This window comes from Podarcis filfolensis (assembly GCF_964270895.1).
Source record: "Podarcis filfolensis genome assembly, chromosome: 1".
Lineage (NCBI taxonomy): Eukaryota > Metazoa > Chordata > Lepidosauria > Squamata > Lacertidae > Podarcis > Podarcis filfolensis.
The window spans coordinates 118,718,480-118,735,970 of NC_139604.1; the positions used below are offsets into that span (position 1 = coordinate 118,718,480).

The 17,491-nt window shown below is 45.2% G+C and overlaps 1 protein-coding gene across 5 annotated transcripts in view; it reads right to left on the bottom strand.

Annotated features, from left to right (window-relative positions):
* Nucleotides 1-17,491, bottom strand: part of CCDC85C (coiled-coil domain containing 85C) — a 167,529-nt gene that overhangs the window by 47,187 nt on the left and 102,851 nt on the right. For all 5 annotated transcript variants that reach the window (XM_083618307.1, XM_083618306.1, XM_083618305.1 and 2 more), the window contains one exon: nt 11,120-11,196. In XM_083618307.1, the coding sequence (XP_083474433.1) occupies nt 11,120-11,196 (77 nt within the window). The remainder of the gene's footprint in view (nt 1-11,119; nt 11,197-17,491) is intronic.

Sequence of the window (17,491 nt, forward strand, 5' to 3'; positions counted from 1 at the left end):
AATTGCCACATTACAAAGCTAACAAGCACAAACTGCAAAAGGGTCCTTGAGGGAGGGAGGGGGCACTACTGTTCATGGCTAATGAGAGGCCTATGCGAAAGACACAAACATAACGAGTGGGAACCACAAATGGCTTCTAACATGGCTCCAAAAGAAATAATCTAGTTATTGTTGGGGGAGAAGGAAAGAGCTTACTTCCTCCTTATACCTGGCAGATCCAGATGTGATCCTAGCCTCAGGAAACATTGACTAAGCGGCTGATTGGCTTATGTGCATGAAAACACATAGACTACTAGCCCCCTTTCGGTGTTCATTGCATGAAAGGAGTTCCAAGTGATCAAAAAGGGGCCACATTGCTGGACCTGCCCCACACTTTCTTCAGTCCTGCTCCTATACCTTAAGGTCCATGAATAATCATAGTTTAGAGGTCCCGGGCCCTAAGGAAGTCAGATTATCCTCCACCAGGGTCAGGGCCTTCTCAGTGATGGCTCCGACCTGGTGGAATGCTCTGTCCCATGAGACCAGGGCCCTGCAGGATTTAACTTACTTCCACAGGGCCTGTAAGACAGAGCTATTCTGCCTGGCTTTCAATTTGAACTTAGCCTGATCTTTTATTCCCCTTCCTTCTCTCCCTCTCCCTTTTTTATGAAGATTACCCGCTCTGGGATACCACAGCTAATTCTCCCCTGGTCTCCTCACTGGCCCAAATAGGACTAATTTAGCCAGCTAGCCCTGCTGATCATCTAATGTTTATTGGATGGATTTCCCCCTAAATTGATTTTTGAATTCTGAATTTATTATTATTCACGTTTTATACTGTATTTTATGCTGTTTTTTGTTGCATCAATTAAGTGTTTTAAATTTGTTGTTAGCCACTCTGAGCCCAGTTTCTGAACCGGGAAGGGGGGGTATAAATAAATTATTATTATTATTATTATTATTATTATTATTATTATTATTCTGAGCGCAGATATCTGCAGCAGGAAACCCTACTATGACAAAGTCACCAGCTAAGGAGCCAGGAGAAATCCAGGTCCCTGAGCCTAATGATGGAGATTCACCTGAGGCTGACAGACAGGAGTCCCCAGAACAACCTCCAAAAGCAACTCATTGGAGCCTGAGGGACCAAATACCTCCCACAGTATTTGTGCAGTGAGCGCAACAGTAGGGAGGCCATAGAGCATAGGAGGAGTGCCCGTCTTCGGGCTAAAGGGTTGGCTATTTAATAAACTAAGCTCTCCGCAAGGGGGCACAGCCTAGGAGAGGTGGTCTGGGAGGCAGAGGCTTCAAAATGCTCCGTTTGCTTTCAACCATTGCAGGAACAAGTTGCTCACTCGGGAGCTCTCCGTGGTACTGAAATTCCTGGCTTGCCTTGCTCTGTGGGCTCCTTTGCCAGACCAGAATAGGACGTCTACAGATCTATATGCATGTAAACTTCTCTGGGAGTTGGAGCCCTTTGTCCATTAGGATTCTCTTGTAGGATTCCCCACTGCAGACGTCCATGCCAGATGGGCAGGCCCGCTACCCGTGTAATAATATGGAACCTCTACATGCAATTCATATGTGAAGGTGTGTGGGGGGGTGTTCACACAAACACCCTTCACCAACAGGGAGGTTAGGATGTGCCTGGTGACAATGACAAGTCCCTGCTGCCAAATGGTGATGTGCCCAGCCAGTGTGGGAGGGGGCTCTACCACAAAGGGAGAGATCCAGTCAGGTGTGCACATATAACCCCTTCTCTTGCCATTTTAACAACATAAGGGGCCTTTGACATAAGACGGGGCCTTTTCAGTGGTGGTGGCAAGTTTGTAGCAGCCACTTCCCAGGGAGGTTCAGCTGATTCCATCATTATCAGGAGGGAGCATAATAAAACACCCCTGTATTCAAAGCACTTTGAGGACCAGGCTGAACAATGTTCTGCCGGACTGGACGTTTCTACTATATCTTGCATTTTTGATCAGCTTATTTTAAGGGTGGGAAATCTTTTTTTCAGCCTGGGGGCGACACCCCCTTGTGCACAGTATTTCAGGGGTCATGTGCGAGGGTTGGGCTAGCCCAGAGGTAGAAGTGGGTGTGATTCTAATGGTCGCATAGGAGGTTACATTCCAGCCATGCAAAAGTCAGGGGTTTGCACACATTCCTCCATCCAGGCTAGCAAGGGGCTTTGTCCCAGTTCAAGGCCACATTCCAGCCAGGCAAAAGCACTCAAGGAGGATGCACAGCAGGGCTGGTGAAGGCCTGGAGAGAGTCCCAAGGGCCAAATAATAGAGGTCCGGTCCACAGGGCTGGAAGTTCCTCGCTCACAGCTTATACTGTGGTTTAATTGCTTGTTTTAATTGCATTCATGATTGGAGGGAGCAGGTGCTGCTATTAGCTGCCTCCTGGGTCCCTAAAGGATATAAATGTTTTATAAATATACATAGGGGTGTGTGCGAGAGTCTGGATGTGTTTGTCTGTGTGTACGTGCATGTGAATAAATACATACGTAATTATGTGTTACATATCTGCTGTGTGTGAGAATGGATGTGGGTGCATGTGTTATTTCTGATAGGTATGGATAGGTAAAGGTAAAGGACCCCTGGAAGGCTAAGTCCAGTTAAAGGCAACTATGGGGTTGACTAAACCGCTTTTGGAGCAACGGAACACCCTGACGGAAACCAGAGTGCATGAAAACACCGTTTATGTTACTGCCATAGCGGTACCTATTTATCTACTTGCACTGGTGTGCTTTCAAGCTGCTAGGCTGGCAGGAGCTGGGACAGAGCAATATGAGCTCTCCCCGTTGTAGGGATTCGAACTGCTGACCTATTGGCAAGCTCAAGAGGCTCAGTGGTTTAGACCACAGTGCCACCTGCATCCCAGCTGGCAGAAATGCGTGTAGAGAGCTGGTCCACTCACTGCTGACATCTAGCCTCCAAGTTAGCCCTGAAGAAATGAGGTCTTTGGCCTTAATTTGTTCCTTATCCTTGCTGTAGCACCTTAAAAACTTAACCAATGCATCATGACGTAAGATGGGAATATGCCTTCATGCATCTGATGAAGCCTCTGTAGACTAATGCAATGCTTCTTAGCTTTTAAGCTGCTACAGGACTCTATGTCTCATTTTAGCTGTGTTGGACTGACACGGCAGGAAGTTTTTTCCCACGGTGGAAGTTACTTGCATGACACACAACCTGCTAATGAGTCAAGCCTCACACAGAGGGTTGAGCAGGAGAGCAAGAGGTGGCAGGTGGCAAGTTCAGCGCACTAAGCCAGAGGCAAAAAAGAAAAAAGAAGAGTCATGCAACTTGAATCCACTAAATGCAAAAATGCGAATCCCACCAAGTCCTAGCTCTCAGATCTGTTAAAAGCACTGCAGGACATGGCACTCAAAGCTTTGATGGAAACCCTTTCATCATCTGGGTGACAAACTTTCTTCCTATTTCCCATCTTGCTGACTTGCCATTGAAATGTGAGCCCCACTGAAATCTGGGTTTTTTTTCTGGGTCAGAGACAACCAATGAATGTGGCAGCAATCTCTGACCTGGAAAATCCTCTGGGAATGCTGGTTCTGAACAGAGGCTAGAAGGACGCACTGATATTTTGACAGCCGATCCCCTTATTGAGCATGGGAGCAATGTCGAGCGCATGGAACCGAAACTGAGGGGCCGAAAACGTATGCACTTGTTTCAGAAGAAACAAGCAAGAATTACCGTATTTTTCGCTCTATAAGATGCACTTTTCCCCTCCTAAAAATTAAGGGGAAATGTGTATGTGTGTTATGGAGCGAATGCAGGCTGCGCAGCTATCGCTGAAGCCAGAAGAGCAAGAGGGATCGGTGCACACCGATCCCTCTTGCTCTCCTGGCTTCAGCGATAGCCCCGCAAAGCCTCCTGAGTGCAGCCGGAGCGCTCCTGCCTCTTCACTCAAGAGGCTTTGCATTGCTTTCTTGTTTCTTGCTTTCCTCCTCTAAAAACTAGCTGTGTCTTATGGTCGGGTGCGTCTTATAGAGTGAAAAATACGGTACATGCTTTCCTTCAAGTCTTGATTTTGAGCTTAGAGAAGCTTGAAACCTTATGCAAAAAGGGCAGGACGCAATCACAATTCTGTACGTGTTGGCAGAGGGAAATGGCCCACCACACAAATTGCCCAGTGATCACTACTGTTCAGTACAGTGGTTGTACAACCAGGCTCCAAACTCTCCTTAAGAGCAGAGCAGACCTTATTTTACTGCACAGGTGAGGAATCTGGAGCCCAGGGCCAAATGAGGACATACACGTCTCTCTATCTGAGCTTTGTCACTTTCTGCAGACAACAGCCATCACTCCCCTGCCTTGGACCCTGGAACACTTTTGCTTGGCTGCAATGGGTTTCTTGAACTGTAGTATTTTTCTCTTGCTTTTCTGGATAGAGAGCAGAGAGGGACACAGGGATGTGTGCAGAAAGTATCCAACTGTACAAAGGGAAAACTCAGTGTCATTGCTCCACTCACTTCTGCCTCTTAGCCCACCCACCATGTGACCCCCACCTCTCAGAATGGAATGCCCTAGATGGATTTTGGACCTTGGGCTGAGAAAATTCCCCACCCCTGTTTCACTAGGTCACAGTTTCTCCCATCATGTTACCTAGGATAGGATAGTTATGTTGGTGGCCTGGGAACTGCTCTGGAGATTTTTATTGAAGGGTGTGTGTGTGTGTGTGTGTGTTGCACAGGTTCACATTGTTAAGGTGACAAGAAGGTGTGAAATCTATTTTTAAGGTTTCTTGATCCGACACTCGGCAAGTTTACAGCAAACAATGTGTGTGTGACATCTGATGTTGGCGCTACTCAGAATAAAACCACTGCTATCAATGGACTTACTGTAAGCATCTTAAATCCATAGATATGAATAGGTCTATTCCCAGCATTTCTTCATAGTCTATCACCCCCATTATTCCAGGACTTTGGTGCTACTGTTTCCCGACAAAGTTCTGGCAGGTGCATCATGGGAAAGACTCGCCTTCTGTCATGGCCAGAGGGTATCAAAATTCAAAGATGCAAAATGTCCCATCTTTCATTTGCATTACTATTACTGAATGTTCAGAGTGGCTCAGGCAGGCCATGAGACTAATCTTAATCTCAGGGTCATGGTTTCAAGCAAAAATAATCCTGCATTGGAGGTGGGTGGACTGGATGATAACCATTGTGGTCCCTTCCAACTCTGCAAATCTATGGTTGTATGGTTCTAACAGCACTTTCTTGTATCTCTTTAACACCAGTAATATCGAAGTGCTGTGCAGAAAAGGGCATTATGGCAGCTGAAGTGAGAAATACCAAATGTATCCTAAGAACATCTGAAGGATCGTTGCTGGATCAGGCCAGTGGCCCGTCTACTCCAGCGTCCTCTTCCCACAGCAGCAAACCCCAATGCCTATGGGAAGCCTGCAAGCCAGAATGCGACAGCAAACTCCCCACTCGTGATTCCCAGCGTCTGGCATTCAGGGGCATGCTGCCTCTTCCTTTTTCATAGTAAAATAAATAAATAAATGTCAATGCGGCCTAGGACCCACGTACCTACGGGACCGCCTCTCCTGATATGCCCCGCGGAGGACCTTAAGGTCCACAAATGACAACATTCTGGAGGTTCCAAGTCATAAGGTGGTTAGATTGGTCTCAACTAGGGCCAGGGCCTTTTCAGTACTTGCCCCGACTTGGTGGAACGCTCCGTCACAAGAGACTAGGGCCCTGTGAGACTTGACATCTTTCCGCAGGGCCAGCAAGACAGAGCTGTTCCGCCTGGCCTTTGGTTTGGACTCAGTCTGACCCTTATGTTTCCCTCCCCTTATGGTTTCGATCTATGGGCTACTTTTAAAATGAGGCTGCATTTTAAACTGCATTTTAACCTGTATTTTAAATTGTCCCCTCCCCCATTATGTTTTTACTGTATTTTTTTTTGTGATAGCCGCCCTGAGCCCGGCTCTGGCCGGGGAGGGCAGGGTATAAATAAATTTATTTTTATTATTATTAATTTGCTGTCCTACAAGTTCGCTTCTTTATTTTACAATGACAAACACGACACTCCCCAAATCTGTGGCTGGAAATGGTCCTTGCGCTGAACATCATGGGACATAGGATGCTGCCCTACAGTGAGGAGGCAGAAGACCACAGCACAGACTGTGCTGACTGGCCGTGGCTCTCCAAGATTTTATACAGGGTTTCTTCCCTCCCTGGAGATGCTGGGACCTGAACCTGTGACCTTCTGCAATGCAGCACGTGTGTTCTACCAGTGAGCTATGGCCCCTTGCCAGCAGTGATGTAAAGCCCCCAGCGGAATGGGAAGCCTGGCCTTGTTTCTCAACCTGCAAGGTGGGAACTACAGGGAGCAACGGAAGAGAAAAACCACAGATAGCGACGTGCATTTTATAGTTCTAAAGAATGAAATTTGCTGTGACTCATGTGCGATTTCTCCCCGAATTGAACATGACAAACCAGTGAGGTAAACGCGCTAGCACAATACTATTTTTAGATGTCTTCCTGCGCAGGACTGAGCTGCACAAATAAAGGGCTCAGTCCACAAAACCAGGCTGCTCTGCGGCTGCTGCCTCTGCTTAATGGGGTTTTCTGCCATCTTCAGTAGGAATACATGAAGAGCGGACAGCAGTCGTGCACCGTCATGTGAAAGCAGCATGCTTTAGACTTAGTCTGCACAAATGAATTCAGGGTCAGAATTCTGATTCATATTTTGCTATCCCACCCAACCCCTCTTGTGCAATAGAAACAGTCCAGGGGAACCCAGGAGCCATCTAGTCCAACCCCCTGCAATTCAGGAATATCAACTGAAACTTCTAGCACAGATGGCCATCCAACCTTTGCTTATAAACCTCCAAGGAAGGAGAGTCTACAACACCTCGAGAGAGCCAGTTTCACTGTTAAAAAGCTCTTACTGTCAGAAAGCTTTTCCTGATGTTTAGTCGGAATCTCCTTTCTTGCAACTTGAAGCCACTGGTTCGAGTCTGACCCTCCGGAGCAGGAGACAACAAGCTTGCTCCATCCACCACGTGACAGCCCTTGAGATGTTTGAAGATGGCTATCATATCTCCTCTCAGTCTCCTCTTTTCCAGGCTAAACATACCCAGCTCCTTCAACTGTTCCTCATAAGGCTTGGTTTCCAGCCCTTGACCATCTTGGTTGCCCTCCTCTGCACACGTTCCAGCTTGTCAACATCCTTCTTAAACTGTGGTGCCCAGAATTGGAAACAGTATTCCAGGTGTGGTCTGACCAAGGCAGAATAGAGTAGTACTTCCCTCACTACACTTCTGTTGATGCAGCCTAGAATAGCATTAGCTTTTTCTCCCTGCTGCATCATACTGTTGACTCATGTTAGGTTTGTGGTCCACCAAGACCCTTAGAACCTTTTCACATGTACTGCTAGTAAGTCAGGTGTCCCCCATCATATATTTCTCCAGACCCTAGACTATACAGCCTTTTTCAACCTGTGGGTCCGCAGATGTTGTTGAACTACAACTCCCATCACCCCTAGCTAGCATGCCCAGAGCTCAGGGATGATGGGAGTTGTAGTCCAACAACATCTGGGGACCCACAGGTTGAGAACTGCTGTGTTAGATGGTTTTCTTCAAAGCTGACCAATTTCCCCTGGAATAGCTCACAAGATCACTGGCTGAACCGGAGCCTGATCCCAGCACGCTTTTACCCTTGAATGCTGACATTCAGTGACTTTTGGTAAGTTCGCTGGTAAGAAGTTGTGTAGACAAGACCCCCGGAGTGATGAAATCTGAGGTCCTAACAAATGCCCATGCATTAAGAGATTAGTGACTCGCTGGTGATTATGGAAGGCTACCTGGCATCTTTCCAGCTTCTAAACACAGAAGCAAAATACTGCTTCATCTAAGGAAATTCGATCTTCCGGCTGAAAACTATACTGCAAGCTTTTTGTTAAAAAAAAAAAGTGTTCCTGTTGCAAATAACCCCCACCCCCTGAAAGACCCTTTGCTACCAGAAGCCTGTCTCAGGAACAAGTCACTTGACCTGCTCAGTTGATGCTCTGTGATGCGTCAAGGCTCCCATTGTGTCTCCTTGAGAAGAGAGCGAAATTAAGTTAGCAAAGGATTTCTCAATGCACCTCGTCATTCCACACTTCCTGACATCTCTGCAGTCTTTCAACACATGAGAAGGCAGAATGCTAGTCTCGTGTGAATAGAAGGATACATTCCAGAGGTTCCTTTGAACCTGCCATGCCTGTTGTTAGAGATACTGTTGATGTACATTTGTCAGGCTATCCATTTTAGATCTGCATGCTTTTAATTATTTGGGAGTGGGGTAATTATTATTTTGATAACGAGACTAACTACAAAGCCCCTTCTTTTCTAGATGGGGTTCTTTGATTTCTCAAGGATGGAATCTGGGGCCTGACCAACCTAGTTCTTTTAAAAGGTGTTGTTTTAAAGAGTGGTCCCAGCCTACCTACTTATTATTGGAGTTCCCCCCTTTTAATTGTGTTAGGTTAAGCGAAAACAAGTGTGCTGGCAGGGGCTGATGGGAGTTGAAGTCCAACAACACTGGAGGGCAACAGGTTGGCCAAGGCTCTAGGGCTAGGTGGAAGAAAACAAATTTGCTCCGTTGTCTATGTGACAATCTGTGTCAGCAAAGGTCTCCACCCCCCCCAGTCTGCCATGGCTTGAAACTGTTAATCAGCCTTTTTGTTTTCTGGGTTTGTTTTTTTTAGAGTGCCAGATTTGGTGTAAAATAAATAAATAAACAAACAAATCTGCTAAATTCCAACTGGAACATTTCTTCAGCGGTTCCCTAATCTCAGAGGCCCAATTGCAGAACGAACATCACCTGCTATGGAGAAGAACAGGGAAAATTGCTGTTTGCTTGTTTTTTTAATTGCCCATGCACTTTTCAACTATTAGTTATTGATCCTGCTTTTGACCTCATATATATGTTTTTTTAAAAAGGGGGGGGGGGTAAACAGATAAAGTACCCTCTGGTGTTTTTTTGTGCAGCACACACAAAGCAGGAAGAAGTCAGGCCAAGGGCATATTGAACAGGGAGCCAGTCACCAAGATCCAATCCATGGCTTGTTGCCTGGCAACAGGCCACACTGCCAAAAGAGCCCATCTACCTATTTTTTTTATTTTAGTGATAATAACTTGGCTTCCTTGAAATAAAAATAAAAGCATCTGACAATAATTACTACTGGAACATGTGACTCGGAATTTCAAAGTTCCAGGCTAAAACTATCCATCAGCCCCTGCATTTCAGCACATTGCAAGAACTTTACATGCCAACCTCCCACAGATTATTTGGGGAGTAAGCACCATTAATTGCAATAGGACATACAGTGGTACCTCGGGTCAAGAACTTCATTCTGTTCTTAACCTGAAACCGTTCTTAACTTGAGGTACCACTTTAGCTAATGGGGCCTCCTGCTGCTGCCACGCCACTACACGATTTCTGTTCTCACCCTAAAGCAAAGTTCTTAACCCGAGGTACTACTTCCAGGTTAGCGGAGTCTGTAACCTGAAGCGTCTGTAACCCGAGGTACCACTGTACTTCTATCGGATCTCAGAAGGCTGGAAGAAGCACCCTAAGCCTTGGGTGATTCAGTGCCACTTCAAGAAGATAGCTTTGGGCTCTGTGGAGCAATGATCTGACCTAGCATAAGGAGGTTTCCCATGTCCCTTTGGTCATGGATGTGCCACATAAAAACATTACTCAGTGTTCCAGAACAAGCCTTGGACTCCTCTGTGGTGCAATGGGGATTTCTTTTCGTCATTTCAGATAGCTGTCTCCTCCATTTACACCTAGTTATCTCCGAGGCAGATTACATTAAAATAAAAATTGGCTACATTCAATCTGGCGTAGTGACATACTTACAGCACAGAACTAATAAAGTGAAACATTAAAATATAGCATTATAACTTTAAAATAAGCATTAAACTAAAAGGAAAAAGTGGGGACATTTCATAGCAATTGTGGAGGGTTTCCTCTGTAGGTGACTCAGATGACAAATATTTTGCCTTTGAGGCATCTGAAGCAGCAGGGGGTTCTTGGGAGGATCTTAAAGGGGGGGAAAGGTTTATATAGTGAGACATGTTCCTAAGATACGCAGAGCTCAGCCAGTTCAATCCTTTAAAATTTAAGAGACAGCCACAACCCTTGCTTCAAAACAATGTCTTATACAATATACTCACTCCAGAGGACCAAGAAGTTACCGTCTTTTTTGCTCTATAAGACTCACTTTTCCCCTTCTAAAAAGTAAGGGGAAATGTGTGTGCGTCTTATGGAGTAATGCAGGCTGCGCAGCTATCACAGAAGCCAGAACAGCAAGAGGGATTGCTGCTTTCACTGCGCAGCGATCCCTCTTGCTGTTCTGGCTTCTGAGATTCAGAATATTTTTTTTCTTGTTTTCCTCCTCCAAAAACTAGGTACGTCTTGTGGTCTGGTGCATCTTATAGAGCGAAAAATACGGTAGTTTCATTCTTAACTGGAACAGATGTGGGGAACCCTTGCCCCCAGATGTTGCTGAACTACAATTCCCATCATCCCCAGTCACAAGCCTGATGGGAGTTGTAGTTCAGAGGTCCCAAGGTACCCCACTCCTGATCTAGAACATAGTACAGCAGTGAGCAGAGCCAGGCCTAACTGAGTGAAGCAACTGCCTCAAGTGGAAAATGTGGGGAAGGTGGGGGGCAGCAGGGAAAGCCCCCTGCTGTCCTCCTCAGCACCTTGGCTGACGGAGCTGTGGACCTCCATTAGCAAGAGTGGGGTGGAGGACACTATCCCGTTTCCAGTACTGAAATAATATTCAGCTGCCAGCCCATTTAGCTGCTGGGATGGGGGTGCTGTTCCCTTATCTCTCTCCTTCTCCCTCCCACCTCATTTCTTTGGGTTGCATGGCCCTGTCCCAGGTAATAATAATAATAATAATGGTGTGAAAATAGATTAACCATTTTCAATTTCAGAGTTTCAAAATTCAGTTTATGCTTAGCGAAGCAAGGAAGCCGGTCAGATCCTCTGTCAGCCAGTGAAGGTACGTTCCCGTCAAAATTCAGGTCCCTCTTGGTCCACACCAGCCGTTGCTCCATCGGAAGGGGGAACCAGGGTAGCGACACATGCTTACGAAAGCCCACCTACCTGAGAGAGAAGTTTATTGTCGTCCTCTAGCAGTTTGACTTTTGTTTCAAGTTGTCTGATGTAGTTAGAAGATGAATCTTTAAAGGGAGGAAAGGAGAGAGAGAGAGAGAGGCAAAAATGAGAGATTAACCTTCCCAAGAGATAGTGCTTTAAAGTCAAGCAAGATAGCTTCACAATTAGACTAATGTTTCCTCTCAGCAGAAGAAGAAAGGTCAAGACAAGAACTGAAGAACAATGCCCAGGGGAACAAAGCGGGCATTTCACAGTTTGAATCCATTAATACAACAAAGGCCACACACACACACACACACACACACACACACACACACAGAACAGAAGCAAACCCAGGAGCAGAAAAGGTCTCTCACAACCCTTGGAGGCTTGTGCCAGTAACAGGAGCATTTCGAGAAGCTAGGCAGAAATAATGAGGTTCGGTTCAGTCTCATTCGAAAGCAGCCAGAAGAGGAGATGTTTTAGGCATCAAAAGAGCAAGGGGACATTGGGGTGACCTTGTGCAGGCAGAAGGAGGCTGTCTCCTCCTTCAAAAGAGCTGAGTTTGGGAGCAGGTGGGGGAATGGGTTAGCGCTGCTCAAAAATACTTGCTTTTTATTTTGAAGGAGCATGAAAGATTTTGCATGTAGTAAGAATAAGGGAACGAGCAAAGGCGGTTATGAAGCACACCCAGCCGTTTCTGCAGTCTTTCAAGGGCATTCGCATCTCTCCACATATATAATTTTCTGTTTTAGATTTCTGCAACACTGCCTTTGAAAACTGCACAGTATAGCTGCCAGGAAACTGGGACCAGGCGCCACGAGTGTGTTACGCCTATTTTCTATCATCCCCAGTGACTTTGGGTCCATTTCCAAGTCCGATTGCTGGTTTTGACCTTCAAAAGCCCTTGGGAGCTTTTTAGTTTGAAAAGCTTGTAAGAAATGAATTCTTACATTTATATCCTGCCTTTCTTTTGTCACGGGATCAAAGGCAGCACAAACGTGATTCCCAGGCGGTCACCCAACTGAGCACACCTGTACCTGCTTAGCTTCAGCTAGGTGGTGGCCTCCCATGTTTTCAGACCACCCCCTGTGGAATATGAGCTGCCCAGACCTTGAGATAATAATCCGAAGTCCTTTTCCAGGTGCTCCCCATCAACTGGGATATTGCAGATGGCTGTGAGAGAAAGGGTCTTTTCCACAGTGGCCCCCTCGGTTGTGAAAAACCCTCCCCCAGATACATGTGCCCAACTGCTTTCCACTTTGTAATTTTTAAACATTTTAGCATGCTGCGGTTCTGGCGACAAAGTTATATTTTCCGGTTTTTGCTTCTGATCACTTTTGTTTGTTTATTTGACTTTTTAAATAGCCTGCTAAACTCCAAGGGGATAATGACATATTTAAAAACATAAACACACTATAGCAGTGCCACATTCATACAAAAATGCATCACACACACACACACACACATAACAGTACCCCCATAACAGCTGTAGTACCTCACTAACAGTCAAAACTTTGTTGCAATGTTTAAATCTCTTGATATTTGTTATTTATTTTATAGGTATCTCATATGCTGATCCTTAATTTGTCCTACTGTAAATATGATTTTTTTAAAAAATGTTTCTGCTACCGACATCATCCAAATAACATTGGAAATAAGAGACCGCCCCCCCCCCCCCAGTAAATGTTAGGCACCTGGTCTTTCCTTAGGTTCCAACAAATTAATATTTAATTCACCATATATCTGCCTTCACACTGCCCAAAATAAATAAATACAAAATCCCACATACTTACTCATTGGTTGCAAATGGATGGGGGACAGAACACTGGATTTTATTTTATTTTAAAAAGGTATTTGCAATCAGCACCTGGTGATAAGTAAACTGCACTTTCCATGAGTACTTTTGGATGTGCCAAGACATATTCCATGCTCCCAATAAAGTGAAGAGCATCTCCCAGCATCTCCAATTGCTCCAGTAATGAGAAGTATGAAAGTTACACTCTCTCTATCAAACTATTGCCTTGAGACCTTAATCTCCATTCAGATGAAATAACCATTTGGCTCTTTACATTCTGGCCTCTGTAAGGAAACACTGGGCAATCATAATAAAATTCAATTTAACAGAGGGCAGGGTATGTGTGTGCAGAAGCGAAGGAGTGAAAAAAAACGAATCAACGGTGTTGCTGCCAGCGCTTGACGTTCAGCCTGAAAGCAAATTCAACCCATTGCCCTTCCTGTTGCTCCCTTTGAGATTAAATGCCCAACATTTGGTGAGTACGGGACCTACATTACAAAGAGCCGACCCTTTGCCTTCAGCAAAGAGTAAGATCTGCAATAATGATTTTCTCTGCAGTAAAGAAACTGGGATAAGGAAATAAAGAATTAAAAAATGGGATAAAGAAATATTGTGCAGACATGTCACATGCACATATGCCCAAATCTTAAGCATATGCGTCTTAAGCATATGCGTCGCTGGGGTGCAAAGATCTGCCCGGTCCCCCCCCCCAGGTTACCCAGTCCCAGGCACGCAGGAGGGCGGAGACAGCCGGCTGCCTCAGTATCTCACTGGCTCGGTCGCCCCCGAACTCGCAGCACATAACCACCCGCAGAAGAAGAGCCCGCTGCGGCGCTCCAACCGACGCGCGGGCTCTTCCCTGGACTCAACTCTCAAGCCATGGACTCTTGGCCTGGCGCCCCTGAGAACCTGGCAACCGGGTGCCCCGTGCCCCGCACCCCACACCCCTAGTGCCTATGGGTAAGACAGCCCTGGCCCAAATGTTTCTTGTTGTTGTTTAAATACCCAAAGCAGTGCTTCAGCTCAGTGGCACATCGCTTGCTTTGCAAGCAGAAGGTCCCAGGTTCATCTACAGGCAGGGCTGGAGAATACTTTGGTCAGAAACCCTAAAGCCACACTGCTGCTCAGTGTGGACCAGGGATGGGAAGTCAATGGGCTTCCAGTTATTGCTGGACTATGGCTCTTACCACCCCTGCCCATTGGTCAGGCTGATCCCCAGACTTCCTGTCTCTGGTGTAGGCAAAACTAAGGGCTATGATCTTGAAGGCAGCTTCATCACCTCCATGTGACATGCACACAACGGAGATCCATGCTGGGAGGTAGTGAGTGGCCCAAGGTTACCCAGTGAGCATCATGGCAGAGTGAGGAATCGAACCCTGTTCTCCCAAGTCCTAGTCTGACACTCCAAGCACTGCACCACCACTGGCTAGTTTGAGGTGAACCATGAACGAGAGAATAAACTGCAGACCACAACAGAGGCATCACTTCAAAGGAAGGACAGAAAACAACAAGGATGCCCACAGAAGAAGAAGCACCAGGAGCTAGATCTTGTGACTGGGCAATCGAGGCTCGTTTTATTGGAAGCCTATCTAATTGAGTAATGGCTGCTGAGAAAATCTCTCTTGTGCTTCTGCTACAGAATGTCTTACTGAGTTAATTCTCTAGCTGAGGAGACAGCTTCCCACACTAGAGGTTTGGCCTGTGTATCCACATAAGATTTTTAGATGCTCTGGCGGCATTTGTGCTGAAAAGCAAAATTTAACAGCCACTTCAGTTCCTCACAGCTGAGTTGTAAAACCTGAATGCCCTTTTCCTATCCTGAGAATCTGAAAAGCTAATTGGCTAAGTTGATATCATTTCTGCTTGTGGGACCGGAATTAAACTCATTAAAGAAGCTGTATTATTACCCTCACGAATACATGCAGATCTTAGCACAAGGGCTATTCCATCTGGTATACAGTGTAATTCAACCTCAATTCAATCTAATTTCCCTCCTCTCCAAGCTGACAAACAACTTTGTAATTATTATTGCAGGTAAACCAAAGAATGACAGATTGCAGTAAGGCTGTTTTGCTTCAGTGATGGGGAAGTCCCATAGGGTTGTGCCTGAAGGCGGTTCAAAATCTTCAGCTAGTGCAGAATTCGGCGATCAGGTTGCTCACTGGAGAAACATGGTTTGAGTATATTACACCAATCCTGGGCCAACAGCACGGGCTACCAATTAGTTCCTAGGCCCAGTGCTGGCCTTAAATGGCCCAGGACTGCAATACAGTGGTACCTTGGGTTACATATGCTTCAGGTTACATACGCTTCAGGTTACAGACTCTACTAACCCAGAAATAGTACCTCGGGTTAAGAACTTTGCTTCAGGATGAGAACAGAAATTGTTCTCGGCCGCCCTGCGGTAGCAGGAGGCCCCATTAGCTAAAGTGGTGCTTCAGGTTAAGAACAGTTTCAGGTTAAGAACAGACCTCCGGAACGAATTAAGTACTTAACCCGAGGTACCATTGTACCTCAAGCACTGCCTCGCTCCATATGAACTGACCTAACTGAGGTTCTGCCCCTCCCCAACAAAAATCCTTCCTAGACCCATAGCTGCCCCACTCCTCCTTGACAATGTCACCACTGCCAATTCAATAATCTCCTCTCCCCAAGCCCAGCAATATTACAGCACAGAAGGGAGAGGACTAGGAACACAGAGGTGGGTTTTTTTGTCCTTTTCCTTCTTCTTGTCACTGTTCACAAGTAAAGAATGGGGCAGGTAAACAGACAGAGACAATGGGGAGGAAGTGGTGTGGGACCCAGAGGGATGGATGTGGTCCCCTTGCTGGGCCATGGCAACTGCCTGATGATTCCCCCCATCTGACGCCAGCCCTACCAATCATCCAAAACGAAGCAAAAATGTAAAATAAGGAACTGCAGCCTTGAAAGCTCCACGTGCATATTTTGATCCCCAGGCAATCGCCTCCGAAATGAACATAACCCTGGTGGATGGTTGCCCAAAGCACCTGCGACTTCCCCCACCTGAGATTTCACAGAGTGCTCCACGATTGCAAATACGATTTAAGCTGGCAGTAGAAACAAAAGGCTGCATAGTCCCTCATATATATTCCAGTCATCATACATTTCAGTCAGAGAGCACATTTGGCACAGGTGTGTGCGTTTTGGGTTTTTTGTGGGTTTTTTTACTCAACCTGTAAATTTAATTCCAAATTGTTGCTTCTCATTATAATGAAAACATTGATAGCAGATGCTACTTCATTAAATTAATCAGCGCATTTCATTGACCTCCATACTTCACCATTTTTATAATGCAGACAGGAGTAGAATACTATTGGGGGAAAGGTGCTGTTTTTTTAAAAAAGTATTTTCTTACAGAAGTGCACAGAATTACGTTTTTAAAACAGCCGCATCTTAATATTGTGTACAAACAGAAGCGCGGAAGAAATATTGTGCAGACACTTCAGCTTTTAAAGTTACCTAATTACCTATACAATTAACCTCCTGGATAGCACAGGAATTTTATTACAAAACTCCTGGGAATACCTTCAACTCAGCCCGTGTTGCCTTCCCATCCAGTATCATCTTGAAGACATAAGGGTATGTCTATGATCACCATGCTTTAAAAGGGGGATTAAGTACTTTTAATGTACGCCACACATTTTTTTAGGAAAAGGAGTTTGGGGAATGGTTGTAACTCTGTGCTAGAGCATTTGTCTTGCATGCAAAAGTTCCCAAGTTCCACCTCTTACATCTCCAGGTAGGGATAGGAGAGATTCCTGCTTTTAACCCAGGATAGCTGCTGCCAGCCAGTGCAGAGACAATAGAGGGACACATAGACTGACTTAATAAAAGGCATTTTCCTATGTTCCTTCCTAGATACGAATTTTTGCTTTCATTCAGACCTTAATCCACCATTCCTGGCTTCAGGGCCAAAAGCCGCTCTTTTACCATCTTGCTACAGTAGGGCATGTCATTTTAGGGGGTTAAACTTAATTTTTTGCAAATTTCTTCAATGAGGGGTCTTAAAAATATGTTTTTGGGGGATGTGAGGAATTCAAATCTGCTATTATGTTTGTGGTTGGACATTATTTAGCTTGACAAGTCTACGTTTGATGCAGAAACACAAACTGCTTTTGGGAAAACAGAATTTAAATTTTACGTTTTGAAATTGTCAGGTAATAATAATAGTAGTAGTAGTAGTAGTAGTAGTAGTAGTAGTAGTAGTAGTATTGGAAGCTGCCCAGGTGGAAAAGGTATAAATAATGAAATTATTATTACTATTACTATTATTACTATTACTATTACTATTACTATTCTTATAAAATAACTGCAAATACCAGGCAATCATTTTTAATGATTTCTATGCACTTTTACACATATTTTACTTACCAGGCCAAACTAAATTATATTAAGTTAACCAAAACATATATTGAATTCCTAAGTCATGTTACAAAATTTTGGCCCCACTCATTTTTGGAAGTTGAAAGCTGAAAAATTCAACTTGCCGATTTGCTACACAGTCGTACCTTGGAAGTCAAATGGAATCTGTTCCGGAGAAGTCCGTTCCGACTTCCAAAACG